This window comes from Rhinoderma darwinii, chromosome 9, assembly GCF_050947455.1.
Source record: "Rhinoderma darwinii isolate aRhiDar2 chromosome 9, aRhiDar2.hap1, whole genome shotgun sequence".
Lineage (NCBI taxonomy): Eukaryota > Metazoa > Chordata > Amphibia > Anura > Rhinodermatidae > Rhinoderma > Rhinoderma darwinii.
Genome location: NC_134695.1, coordinates 84,801,178 through 84,814,616, shown reverse-complemented (window position 1 = coordinate 84,814,616; position 13,439 = coordinate 84,801,178). Strand labels below are relative to the sequence as shown.

The window sequence follows — 13,439 nt, the reverse complement described above, 5'->3', positions numbered from 1 at the left end:
CCAATCTAAAGTAGACATATGGGAAATGTGAACTAGTAACTATTTTGGGTGGTATAACCGTCTGTTTTACAAGCAGATGCATTTAAATTCTGAAAAATGCAATTTTTTCAAAATTTTCTCTAAATTTTGCAATTTTTCACCAATAAACACTGAATATATCGACCAAATTTTACCACGAACATGAAGCCCAATGTGTCACGAGAAAACAATCTCAGAATCGCTTGGGTAGGTTTAAGCATTCCGACGTTATTACCACATAAAGTGAAATATGTCAGATTTGAAAAATGGGCTCTGAGCCTTAAGGCCAAAACTAGGCTGCGTCCTTAAGGGGTTAAGTTAAGCCGTGGCGTTTCATTTGGGCAATAAGTGAGGTCAGTTCACTGCGTAGACTTGTAAAAAAATCAGATTTTCAGCCCCTGAAAGTAAACAAGAACATTCCAATTCACCAACTGCAAGCAGAGATCTTAAAAATGGTGAGGAATTTTATCCCAAAGTGAATTAGAAAACTGCAGAACTTTTCTTTAAAACAATGATTCAACTTTTTCAGAAAACCCATTAACTAGGAATTGCTTATAACAAAACTCCAACATTTTCGATCAATATGGCTTTTTTTAAAGGGGTTAAATTAAAGGGGTTAGGTCTTATTCACACCAACTTGGGGAAACTCGGACGTGAAAAACTTGACGTTTTTCACATTCAAGGTGCCCCCGTGCGGGTTCCGTTTTCACAGATCCCCATAGACTTGAGCCTATGGAGGGATCCGTGAAAACGGAAGATAATAGGACAGGTTCTACTTTTCAATGGACCCTTCACACGTCCGTTTGAACGGCCCCATTGAAAAACGTGCGTCCATGTGACGGCCGTTTTTTTAACGGCCATCACACTGACGTATTTAATGCTCGTGTAAATAAGGCCTTATACAGATTTTTTAAATTAATGGCCTATCCTTAGGCTATCCTAGGAATAGGCCATCAGTTCTAAAGACCCGAATAACCTCTTTTAAGGTTTTCATCCCTCGTACCAAGTTCTAGAAATGCTTTGATATCCCTGGTGGTGCTAGTGCACATTCTTATCTGCAGGGAAGGAGATGCTTGATGAAATACTATAATGTCTTCAACAGATTTTCATACCTGCAATTATTGGAGATACATGTCAATTTGATGGATCATTTAATTTATTAATAGAGTGGGCCGTAAAAGAAAAAAAGTTTTTATTTCTATTTGGAAAAAAAAGTTCATGTAGCCGGCTAACGTTTTTCTTTTTTCTCAGGTGCTCCCTCTGTGGCTACGTCTGCAGTCACCCTCCCTCTTTAAAATCTCATATGTGGAAGCACGCAAGCGACCAGAACTACAATTATGAGCAAGTGAATAAGGCAATCAACGAGGCGATGTCTCAGAGCAGCCGGTATGTTCAGTAACTTCATACAAGGATGTAAGGTAGCTGTGACACCGTCAACTATTTCCATATCTCCCATTGACTTTAATGGAGAGTGACCGTACATGTGTCATGGGTGGTCACATCTCCGACAGGTGTTAAAGGAGTATTCCAGCCAGAAACCTAGATCACCTGTCCACTGGATAGGTGATAAATATTAGATCAATAGGTCCGACCACCGCTTCATACAAACCTGCTCGCCATTGTCATGTGGGGGGGGAATGACCAGTGCACCTCGTTCCAGCAAGCAGTACTTGTCCCCAGCGGACAGGTGATAAATGTTTCTGACTGGAGTAGCCCTTTAAGCTGCATTGAACACATTAGCCCATTGTTTGCCATGCATTGCACTTTGTTATTTCAGGATACAGAGCGAACCCTTGAAGAACAGATCACCAGACGAGTCGAGTATGACGTTGGACAGCGATGGAGTCATTTCAGCTGCTCCTTCAGCCCCAGAAGTAACGTACGTCGAAAACCAGAAGGTGAATGCTCCGCCTCAAAGCTCGTGCAACACTGAGAAACTGCAAAACCAGCTCAGGCCCGCAACAGAACTGTGCGTCTTGCTTTTCTGCTGCTGCATTTGTGGCTTTGAGTCCACGAGCAAAGAACTTCTTATGGAGCACATGAAAGCACACGAGGGGGAAATCATTAACATCATACTCAATAAATCCGAGACCTCATCTTGAATAGGGCGCACTGCCCCCCCCCCCCCCCAGACATGAAGCCGGTTTCCTTGTGGCGTCTATAAACAATATTTTTTTTTAAATAAGAGGGCACGTACAATAGATAAAAAGGTACCACAGGTCACCCCGGAGTGGGACGAATATTAGTGATTCAATTCATCAGACGGATACTTTAGGTTTTTTTCGTGTAGAATTTATTATTGCTTTTGTAACATTGAAGACACTTCTGGGTTGTGTTGATTCTAGAATCAAGTTCCTTGAAGAAAAAGAGAGGGTTATTTATGGGGAGGAAAACCCCTTTAATAATTAGTATCTGCTGCCTCATTGATAAAATCTCTAATTTCCTTTTTTTTTTTTATGTATTTCAATTGAACAGGTGTAAGAATGAGTTTAGAACAGGTAAAAACTGGAGCGAAATCGCTGTTTATGTAGGTAGGTATTTTATCTAGTACGGATTAAGGCTTCAGAACCCCATTTCAGATTATTTTTTGTGGCTGGGCAGTGATTATAGTTGACGGTGGTGCAAGTTATGAGGTCGAATGTAACAAAGATTTGCTTTTAAAGGGACTATCCTTCTGACATGTCATAAATCGATATCAGAAGTGAGTGAGCTCTGACTACTGCAGATAGCCGAAACTATAAGGGCTCATTCAGACGATTGTGCATCACGTCGGAGTGAAGGCCATTAAAACAACGCCCGTCACGCGGACTTGTTTTTTTATGGGGCCGTTCGCACGACCGATGTTTCAATGGAGCGTGTGAAGTGTCCGTGAAAAAATAGGACATGTCCTATTTTACTGCGTGTCACGTATCCTTCCACAGACTCTAGTCTATGGGGGATTCGTGACAACGCGTCCCGCACGGGTGCATCTCGGACGTGAAAAACTGCAGTTTAACGTCCGAGGTTAGCTACGCTCGTCTGAATGTAGCCTTATGCGTCTGAACTTCTTTGGCACCATTGAAAGTTCTCATTACTGGTAATTTATGGCACAACATTCTAAGCAGAGTTTCATTGATTTGAATGTCCCTTTGTTTAAACGGCTGTTCTAAAAATTTACTTAAGATTTAAGGGCACTAAACCACCAGTATTACCAGATTAGATGAGTCCAGGTGTACTGACCTCGGCTTCATCTGAGCAATGAGCATGTGCAGGATGTCGTTGGACTCGTCATACGACACCTCTCTGGTAATGTACAGACCGCGTACGCTGCATAATAACTTTTCAGACAAAATGCTGAAACGGACAGTTCTGAGAGGTGCGTGTTTAGGATGCGATTCCCCCACAGTACAGCAATATGGTGGTGGTTTAGTGCCCTAAAATCTAATGACTGGTTCCCTTTAATTGGGTTGTATAGTCATAAGAAATTGATGACCTATCCGCCAGATAGGCCATCAATATCTGATCGGTCAGGGTCCAACTCTCAGCACCCCCGGCTGATAAGCTGTTTTGAGGGGGTTGTGGTGCTCGTACGAGCGCTGCTTCCCCTTTATCTCTGTCACTGCTCACACTGAATTGCCGACACACTTGTAGCGGCTGTTCACAGTATCTGTCTTCTCCCATTGAAGTGGATGTGAGAAGGCTGTACCAATCAGATACTGGTGGCCTATCCTGAGGATAGGCCATCAATTTCTAATGACTGGACAACCCCTTTAAGGCTGTACACTTTAGCTATCGATCGAGCGCTCGTCAGACAGCTGTTTGTCCCAACTCACCATTCGGTTAGGAGAGTTGGGCACAGCTGAGAGAGCCTGTTAAAGGGTAACTAAACGTTCAACAAACTTTTGACATGTCATAGCGACATGTCAGGAGTTTTCATTGGTGGGGGTTCGGGCACGGAGATCCCCACCAATCGCTAAAACGGAGCATCTGAAGCGCTCAGGTGAGCGCTAAGCCACTTGGTTTCTGAATGGCTTTCCTCAGAAGGCCGATGTAGCGGTGTACGGACTCAATAGAAAGTCCATGAGCCTGTACACCGCTACATGGGCTTTCTGAAAAAAGCTGAACAGACACGAAGCGACTCAGCGCTCACACGAGTGCTTCTGCCGCTTCATTTTAGCTATCGGTGGGGGTCTCAGCGCTCGGACCCCCACCAATCAAAACTTCTGACATTTCAGAAGTTTGTTAAACGTTTAGTTACCCTTTTAATTTACTTCAGGAACAAAGGATCAGGCAAAGTTAAATGAAACATCCCCAAACTTTTTTTTTTTTTTTTCCCCTGACACTTGCTGTCGGGAGAGAGTCAGGAACCCCCAAACCCAGCCAACTTTGATCTAACGTGTATTGGCATTTTTAGGCTGGATTCACACAGGATGGAAATGCTGCAGATTTTTCTTGTGTGACATCCACAGCGTATTACAGTCCCAGCCATGTGGATGAGATTGGAACATATCTCCTCCACATGCTGCTGCACATTTTCCGGATGGAAATCAGAAGGGGTGAAATCTGCCGCAAAATCAACACACAACACGTGCAGATTTTGCTGCAAAAATGGATACACTGAAAGCTGCAGCATTTCCATCCTGTGTGAATCCACCCTAAGGTTGGGTTCCCACAGAGAAGATTTTCTGCAGATTTTGCCTGCATTTTGTAAGCCAAAACCAGAATTGGATCCAGGAGAACAGATCTATATGGCTTTTCTCTATATATTTCTTCTGTTTAGGTTCCGTTCCTGGTTTTAACGTAAAAAAAACATGCAAAATCTGCAGCAATTCTGCACTGTGTGAACCCAACCTAAACTGTAATGGAAATCTCTGGGTGGAGCTGAAGTGGTTTAGAGGTCTGAGCTCACGGACTCTGGATTAACCCTTTAGTTAACAAACATTGACCAGACATTCGTGAAGGTTGATGACTGTCATGACAGATTAGATTTTTAGATCTTTCCCAATGTCCCTTTTTAACCAGCTGAATCCGTGTACAAAGATTTCTTGCAGCTGTTGCAATGTCCATCTATTTTACATGATCAGTTATGTGTTGTGCATCGTGATAGAAGTCTATCTGCCGCTTAGACAGTGAAGGCAACTTGTGGCTTGAGCCAGCGCTTATGAGTATCACCAGATATATATATATGTTTGTATAGATAATGCTACTATAACTGAGCAAAGGAAGTGCTTTAACTTAGTAAGGCTGGGTTCACACGAGCACATTAACGTCCGTAATGAACGGACGTATTTCGGCCGGAAGTCCCGGACCGAACACAGTGCAGGGAGCTGGGCTCCTAGCATCATAGTGATGTACGACGCTAGGAGTCCCTGCCTCTCTGTGGAACTACTGTCCTGTACTGAAAACATGATTACAGTACGGGACAGTTGTCCTGCAGAGAGGCAGGGACTCCTAGCATCGTACATAACTATGATGCTAGGAGCCCGGCTCCCTGCACTGAGTTCGGCCCGGGACTTCCGGCCGAAATACGTCCGTTCATTACGGATGTTAATGTGCTCGTGTGAACCCAGCCTAACACGCAATTCATCCTAAGTTTGTAGAGATCAGTGCAAGTATTTCTCTCCACCTATGCGGACGTGCTTACATGGGATCTAAAGTCTTGATACTTTCTGATATGGTACTTGGATATGTGAGAAGATAATAATGGGGGGGTCTCGGATCACTGTTGAATGCCTGAATTTAGACATTTGGGCTCTTAAGTCTCGTAGCTCATACCCTTTCGGCTCTTTGCCTCTTTCTCATATATGTCCGTACCATGCAAAAGTCGACCGTGAAATCCCATGTAAATGGTCTCCATTGTATAAACGAACCGCGCCCTGATAAAGGTTATTTTACACGGGCCAGTGATCGGGCAAACGCTTGTTCATCGGCTGATCGTATCGTTTATGCGGCACAAAATATTATCGTTGTCGGCAGCACATCTTGGTGTGTAAACAGGGAGACGCGCTGCCGACAGGATAATAATGTATGGGGACGAGCGATCGTAGTAATGATCGCTCGTCCCCATGACTAGCTCCTTGTGGGAGGAGCAAACGAGCGCCGATCAACGAGCTGTCTCGTTAATCGGCGCTCGTATTTACGGCCCAAATTGGCCAGTGTGAAAGGACCCTTAGATCCGGACTAGAAGGGGATGAATTCTAATATCAAGTAGTAGCATTTCATGTGTTTGGTTATATGAACGTCATTTAGAGTCCAGCAGAAACCCTTTAACAGCCAGTAACTAAGGATCGCACTAGACAAGTCCAAAATGGGTATTTCTAAGAATCATTGTACTGGTTGAATAGGAGCACGGATTCCTGGTGAAACCATATATTGCATTAGGATGTTGGAGTCTAACGAAAAATCGGACCTGCTTAATGTTGTTTCTAGGGCTCCTATAGACGGGACATTTTCTGCTTCAAAGAAATGCTCCACCTATTTATATCCCTGTGCGGCTAGACTTGACTAGGACAGATTTTGAACCTCCTGGATGCAAACCAGATTTGTTCCTTTCACTGACAGTAAGCAGAGATCTTGAAAATGGTCAAGAATTGATACAGAGAGTATATGAGAAAGTTTCAGAACTTCTCATGATACAATTATTAAGCTTTATTTAAATTCTCTTTAAAGGAGGAGTATGTATTCCTCAGTATCCATCAATATGTCATATAGATGCCCCTGAAACGGAAGAGCGCCCCCTAAGCCTTTGTTGGAGATTTTGGAGAGTTCTGAGTTCATGGACTCCCCACCAACATGGCTGAAAAGAAATGGTGTCTTTTAGAGAACCCCCTTAGGTGGGTTTTCTGACCAATCCCTATATTGGTGCTGACCCCATTACACCCTGCAGACATAAAGGGCCAGTGACTGAACCCCCTCGTTCAAATGATGCAACAGTCAGGTGTCGAAATGACGCGAACGCCCAAATATCCTTCGAGCAGAAAGTCCTTTTATGCCCTGATTCATGCCCTTCAACCGTTTGCTTTGCACCCTATGTGCAGCATTGTCACCTATATGTTTTAGTGCTGTAATGAAATCTGCATATACGTGTCTGTTTCAGGACAGCCGTTCATTAGGCTGCATTATTCTATTATTTAAGGAGCACTAGCGCTTAATCCTCCGCAGTTCGCCATATCTTTTATTTTTTCTCTCGACCGTATGGTTGTTATAGATATTTTTTTCGTATTTGTTGTGTATATGATAATATGCTTTATGTAAATTTGTAGGCAGAAGTGCTTTCACTTTAGGGGGGGGGGGGGGGTTCCCTACATTTAGTAAAATGTATAGCAAACCGTGGTAACTTACATAGACGGCCCAGAAAATTCAAGGAGATCAAATGTGGTGGATCCCTGACCCGTACAGATCCGGCTTCTACAGTCTATAGATGAAATATACGCAAACGCTTTACTAGCGGCTCACCAAAAGTGTATAGGTGAAGTATGATGAACATTTCTGTATGTATGTTGCATATAGTGGTCGCAAAACCCGTGAACCAAAATGTGGCCGCATTGTTTCTGTCTGGATCCGGCCTTAAAGTGACGGAATATGATTTTGTCCGTTGGAGGAATTTTTTTTTCGGGGGGGGTTTTTCTTTTTTTGTTTATGAATCTATTTAACATTATGAACTTTGACAACCATTCTGTGCTGATGTCTGGAGGTGATGTAATCGCCAACTGATTGTCTGAACGTCTTCGCATCGGACGGACATCACAACCAATATAATCAGAAATATCCGCATCTTCCTGCCAATAAAATGGCAACGGTTATGTGCACTTAAAGGGGTGTTTTAACCCATAAAATTCAAAATGGCCAAAAACTAGAAGTTACATCAATAGCTGAAATTTGCGAATTATGGCTTTTATTATTTTTATTTTTTTTAAAGAGATATTGGCCTTTTTTCTGTTCCATTATGGTCGAAGTGATCGCCCGGGATCTGCTGCCATATTGGTTTTCACTATTGAATTAGCTTTTCTGCAAATGGCAACAAACTTTGTTTCCCAGGTTGAGAAACAAATCGATCAATATGGCGGCGGATCCGGTGGTCACTTCTGCAAAAATCCCTTCTGTAAAGATGGATCTGTGGCTATTGCTTTAGCATCGTATTGACTCATGTGGCCGGTTTAGGGTTAAAATCCTCCTTTCATTTAATATTTCTGATCTATTGGTCTGATTTGCAGTTTGGATATTCATTTGATTAGTAACTGACAGTCTAATTCACAATTCCTAGCATGTTTATGTCTTTTTTTTGTATAGTCCTTTTAAGATATATCTATTTTTTTAGCGTTACGCCAGGTGTGTTTGTTTTTCTTACGTATTTATTATGAAGTATTTATATGTCATTTCACAAAGTCGTCATCAGTCAAGAATCCTGATGTTTTCTCAGTGGTGCTATTCCCAAGTTCATTCATAGGAAAGGATTTATGGATGTTTGGAGTAAAACAAATCCGCTCGGTCACATGGGAATGATGTCTGGTATCTATATTGTGCTCTGTAGATTCAGGTAAGGGTCCTGTATCGGCATATATCTTAAAGGGGTAGTCCATAGCGTCCGCAGGAACAATCGGCTCATCTCTGCACCTGATGCTTGTGCTGGTTTTCCTGCACCTTCCCTGAATAACTCGGCTATCGGGCTTTATGGACTTAGTCTACCAGCCTTGGACCTCGACTAGTTAATGGGTCGTCAGTAAGACCTGAGGTCCCTCCCCGTTAGATAAGCATGCACTAAAAGGACGAACTCTTCGGCAGGAGTTTTTCAAAAGTTGGCAGCCACTTTAGGCTAGGGCTATATGGCAGCCTTTAAAGGGGTTGTACAAGATTACAAAAACATGGCTGCATTTCTCCAAAAACAGTGCCACACCTGTCCACAGGTTGTGTGTGGTATTGCAGCTCAATCCCATTCACTTCCATGTAGCTGAGCTGCAATACCAGGCTCAGCCTGTGTACAGGTGTGGCGCTGTTTACTGGATTTAGACCTATGTCTCTGGCAACCTCAGTGGTATGTAGATGGTACGACCCGTCATGGTTGTCGTCATATGACTGTTAGATGGCACATCCCCCTATGTGAACGCTCAGGGGTTGTCTGGCCCCGCAGCAGTAGCCGTCAAGTTTAGTTTCCACGTACGTGTTGCTTGCACGCGGTAACCGCAGCTATTTTGATGTCTAAGTACTCAAAGGTAATGACTTCATGCTTCAGTGATGTCATTGATCCTTATTAACATGATGGGACGCATTTACGTGAATACAAAAAGCCACAACGGCCGCCCCCGTGTAGGTGATAAACAACGTCACAGGGTTTTTCAGCGACGTCATTACGAGTTTGCACATTTCTTACTCTACATTTACTTTTATTATTAAAGTTTCAGAACTGACCTGTAATATAATCGCATTTTTTTTTTATATATGTATTATAATGTCTTAGTATTTGAGTGTTTTTTTTCTTGTTTTTTTTCTTTCTTTGTGTTCCTGTGCAAAATGACACTTTTGTATAAATCTGCGCTAGTTATTAATTATGTGTACAACAAATAGGAAAGAACATAATAGCACAGGGGGGAGGGGATTTATAACAAGAAAAAACTGGTGCAATGGAACAGCGCAGGAATTATCCACAGCGACCAGTCGGGTCTCTGCTTTCATTTTCCAATAAGCCTTATAAAAATGGCGGCAGTATTCTGGTTGCTTTTGGATACGTTACCATTTCCATTTGCACTCGGTGTAGTTAAGAGGGGTATGTACAAATACTTGGCTGATATACTGTGTGACATATTTTCTGCTTTTGATGCCGCTGCAATTTTTACCGTGTATAATTCCGTTTCGGTAAAGTGGACTGGTCTCCTCCGTCTTAAAGTAAATCTCCACCTTTAAATCATCGAATTGTTTTCAGGTCCAACAGTCTGTGCTCAATAATGTCTTACTATATCTTTATAGCAGCCGGAGCTCTACCTGCAGCCGCCACTAGAGGGAGCTTACTGTGTACGGTCTTACGGAGTTCAATGTATGAACAGTATGCAGTGCGCTCCCCCTAGTGGTGATTGCAGGCAGATAGAAAGTTCTCTTATAAATCAATATCAATGCAGGTTATTTGCAGGTCTTTATTAGAGAAATTTGACTCCAATCACAAATAAAATTATATGAAGAAATTAATCCACACACAATTTTGGAGGTAATTTTTATATATTTTTTTTTCTTATAAAAAAAAAACCAAAATGGTGTTTTAAGGGTGGACGTTCACTATAAGGTGGTGGCTTCACACAGACTTCATAACAGTCTGCAGTCCATCGCTGGTTCGTCCGGCGGTTGAATGTCTGTGGTTCATACACTGAATCGATGAAGAGTTGCATAGGTATCACACAAGTCTGCTACACTTGTAGCTTATGTCCACACCGTTTCTATAGAGATGACGCTGAAGTTCATTGTGTCAGATTTCGGGGCTAGTCCTTTGTGCGAATGGTCCACTGTCTCTGGTTAATGGGAAGGAGGGTGCTTGTATTTACTTAGATGCAGAGGAGTCCAAACATGAAGCATCTGTGCCAGTGGTCTTAATAATCCGCACACCACTATGGGCAGCATCGCTGGATGCAGTAGAAGATGCGTGCCAGTCAAGTATCAGTTTTCTGTTACATGTCCGATTAATAACTGCACGGAATTGAAGGGTGACGACCTTAAGCAGTTGTCACTTCCCTTCCCCCACTAGATGCGATGTATATATATATTTTTGCTCATAGCAACCTGCAGGTGGCGCTGTCTTTGAGGGTTTTCATCGCAGTTGCTGACTAAACCCTAGTTGCGCACAATAGCGAAGTGACTTCTATAGAGCAATATTAGGTCTAAATTACGCAGCTGACTTCCAGTCCCATGATCACATTACCGAAATTGTCCGGAATCACGGGTCCGCATAGATTAGAACTTATTGTAGTATGTGACGGGCTCACGGTACCAGAAAGATATTCCAAATTTGAGCGTAATCGTGAGTCGCCGTTGGGTTCCTAGAAAGCAGTTCTGATTACAGCCAATATTTGGCATCTATCGCTCTACTAGACATTGTGTGGCTATAGACGTGACATATTCCTTGGCTGATTTTAGATCCATCGACAACGAGGACTGCCAAAGCTTCTCCACTGTCTCAGGGGAAATGAGGATGGGTTTTTAACCTGTCCAACCCATTGTTTCCCCCTAGAGATAAGTGGCGCCAGATGTCTGGCAGACACTTATCTCCCTTCCCCTTGAGAAACGTTCAGTCCAGGGGAGTTGGTGCTGATCGCTTTTGGGCAAATGATCCTCTGTGGCCAGCCCTAGACTGTAGGTTTGCTTCATTGTGTCAGTCTTTTCTGCAGGAACTTCTCCTTTTTCTCAAATTGTTGTCATTTCGAGGAATAACAAATAATGGTGCTCAGATGAATTTGAATACTTTGTCTTTACAGTCCAGTTACTCTTCCAGCTGAATCGTGTAACACTAATATGTTTCATTTTATTCCCCCCTTTGCTAAGCCAAAGTTCTCCGCTTTCATAAACTGACACTTAGTCCGTGTTACGGCGTCTCCTGTTTTGATACGTTGTATCCCAACACGTTCGCGCTCTGTTTGCCTTAAGACACCAGACTGTCCGTCTTCTACCTGTGGCAGATTCTGGACGGGGCAAGGAGGTAAAATCCTTTAATATTTCAACTACAATGGAAGATACTGTAAAATGTTAGAATAATTTATTTTGCTTTACAAAAAAAAGTTTGTCACATATTGACTTTCATATTGTATTTTGGTAATAAACACATTTTAATAAAATTTGTGTGTTCTGATTCGAGATGTGTATAAATTTACTGCCAAAGAAATATCATTCCTACTAAATCTGCCATCGACATGAAATAATTGTTGACTATGGATTATGTCTAATACTATTGTTTCCCGCTGGAGATAAGCGGTGCAAGATCAGCTGCTGCTCTGGAGGAAACCATTGTATCCATATAATATACACAGACCATTACATTCAATTCAGTCGCCTGTAAGTGACACTGGCAACAGCAGTGGCGTAAATTGGGGGGGGGGGATTGAGGGTGCTACCAGGACATGGGTGCTAAGGGGGGTGTCAACAAGCTACTTGGCCTCACCCAGGTGATCTAGACAGAGCTTGGGAAGGAACCTTTGTCTCGGGAGAATGAAAGCCTAGGTAACCGGTGACTTGGTCGTGAGTACTGACACCCCACCTGTTAATTTTTTTTTTTATTTTTTTTTAGTTAAACAATTATTATTTAAGTGATTGCACATTGTTTTAATTTTTTCACAAGTCAGGAAATATGATAAATAGATTCTAATTTATAACATTTCCATGTTCTGGCCACTAGAGGGAGCAGTTCCCAAAATTACAGCATGGTCAATGTGGTAAAGCAAACTTATTGCTTTATGCTGCAAATTTGGGGCACACACACACACACACTCACACTCACACTCACACTCACCCCCTCTCCCTTCCTTCTTCTGGCTAGTGCCAGGAGAAGGAGGGGTTTGAAGGGCTTCAAACCTCCTACACTGTGCCGCCATTTTCTGAGCGACTGCACAGTGTAGGAGGATTAGATACAGGGCTCAGCAGACAGTATCACACGAACATAATACACACATCACATACACGAACATAATTTACCTTCTCCTACCGCCTCCGCTCCTATTCCTTGCGCCTTCGCTTCCTTGAACATATGGCCGGAACCCGCAGCCGGAAGTCGTCATCTTACTGTCCGGCAGCGGCTTCCGGTCCACATGAAAATGGTGCCGGATTTCGCTCTGCGAACGAGCTTCGTTTTGGTCTGTGTGGGAGCGGCGCATGCACTGTTCCCACACAGACGGCGTATGCTTCTGAGAATGGAACGGCTCCCGTTCGCATTCTCTATGGGGTTGTATGTGCCGTATTCCATCTCTGTATGTGTCGTTAATCGACACATACAGAGATGAAAAAAAACACATGGCAGCCCCCATAGAGAAGTAAAAGTAAGAACAAAGTAAAAAGTACAACACGAGAACACATAATAAAATTGGCCTATGGGAAAACGACATCACATGTGTACGTTATATCATGCATCTGCAATTTCGCAATCGCTGCATGTTGCGTTTTTTTATTTAAAGGGAAGGTGTCATGAGTTTGTTTTTTTTTTGGTGTGTTTTTCTTTAATATTGCTTTTAATGTAATATTTTCAAACATTTTATTAAATGTGCACGTTTTTACTTAAGTTTTCTGACTTTTACTTCTCTATGGGGGCTGCCATTTTTTTTCATCTCTGTATGTGTCGATTAACGACACATACAGAGATGGAATACGGCACATACATCCCCATAGAGAATGCGAACGGGAGCCGTTCCATTTGCAGTTGCGTGTGCCGTCTGTGTGGATTACAGAAGTTTAAATATTCTGGACCTCATTTTTTTTTT

The 13,439-nt window shown here is 42.7% G+C and overlaps 1 protein-coding gene across 3 annotated transcripts in view; it reads left to right on the top strand.

Annotated features, from left to right (window-relative positions):
• ZNF507 (zinc finger protein 507) overlaps window positions 1-4,002 on the top strand; it is a 29,066-nt gene extending 25,064 nt beyond the window's left edge. For 2 of the 3 annotated variants that reach the window (XM_075838392.1, XM_075838393.1), the window contains exons 5-6: window positions 1,270-1,404; window positions 1,796-4,001. In XM_075838392.1, coding sequence (XP_075694507.1) covers window positions 1,270-1,404; window positions 1,796-2,120 — 460 coding nt within the window. In that variant the 3' untranslated portion in view covers window positions 2,121-4,001. Of the gene's footprint in view, window positions 1-1,269; window positions 1,405-1,795 lie in introns of all 3 variants that reach the window. The other variant, XM_075838391.1, reaches the window with a different exon arrangement.
• The last annotated feature ends 9,437 nt before the right edge of the window (window positions 4,003-13,439 follow it).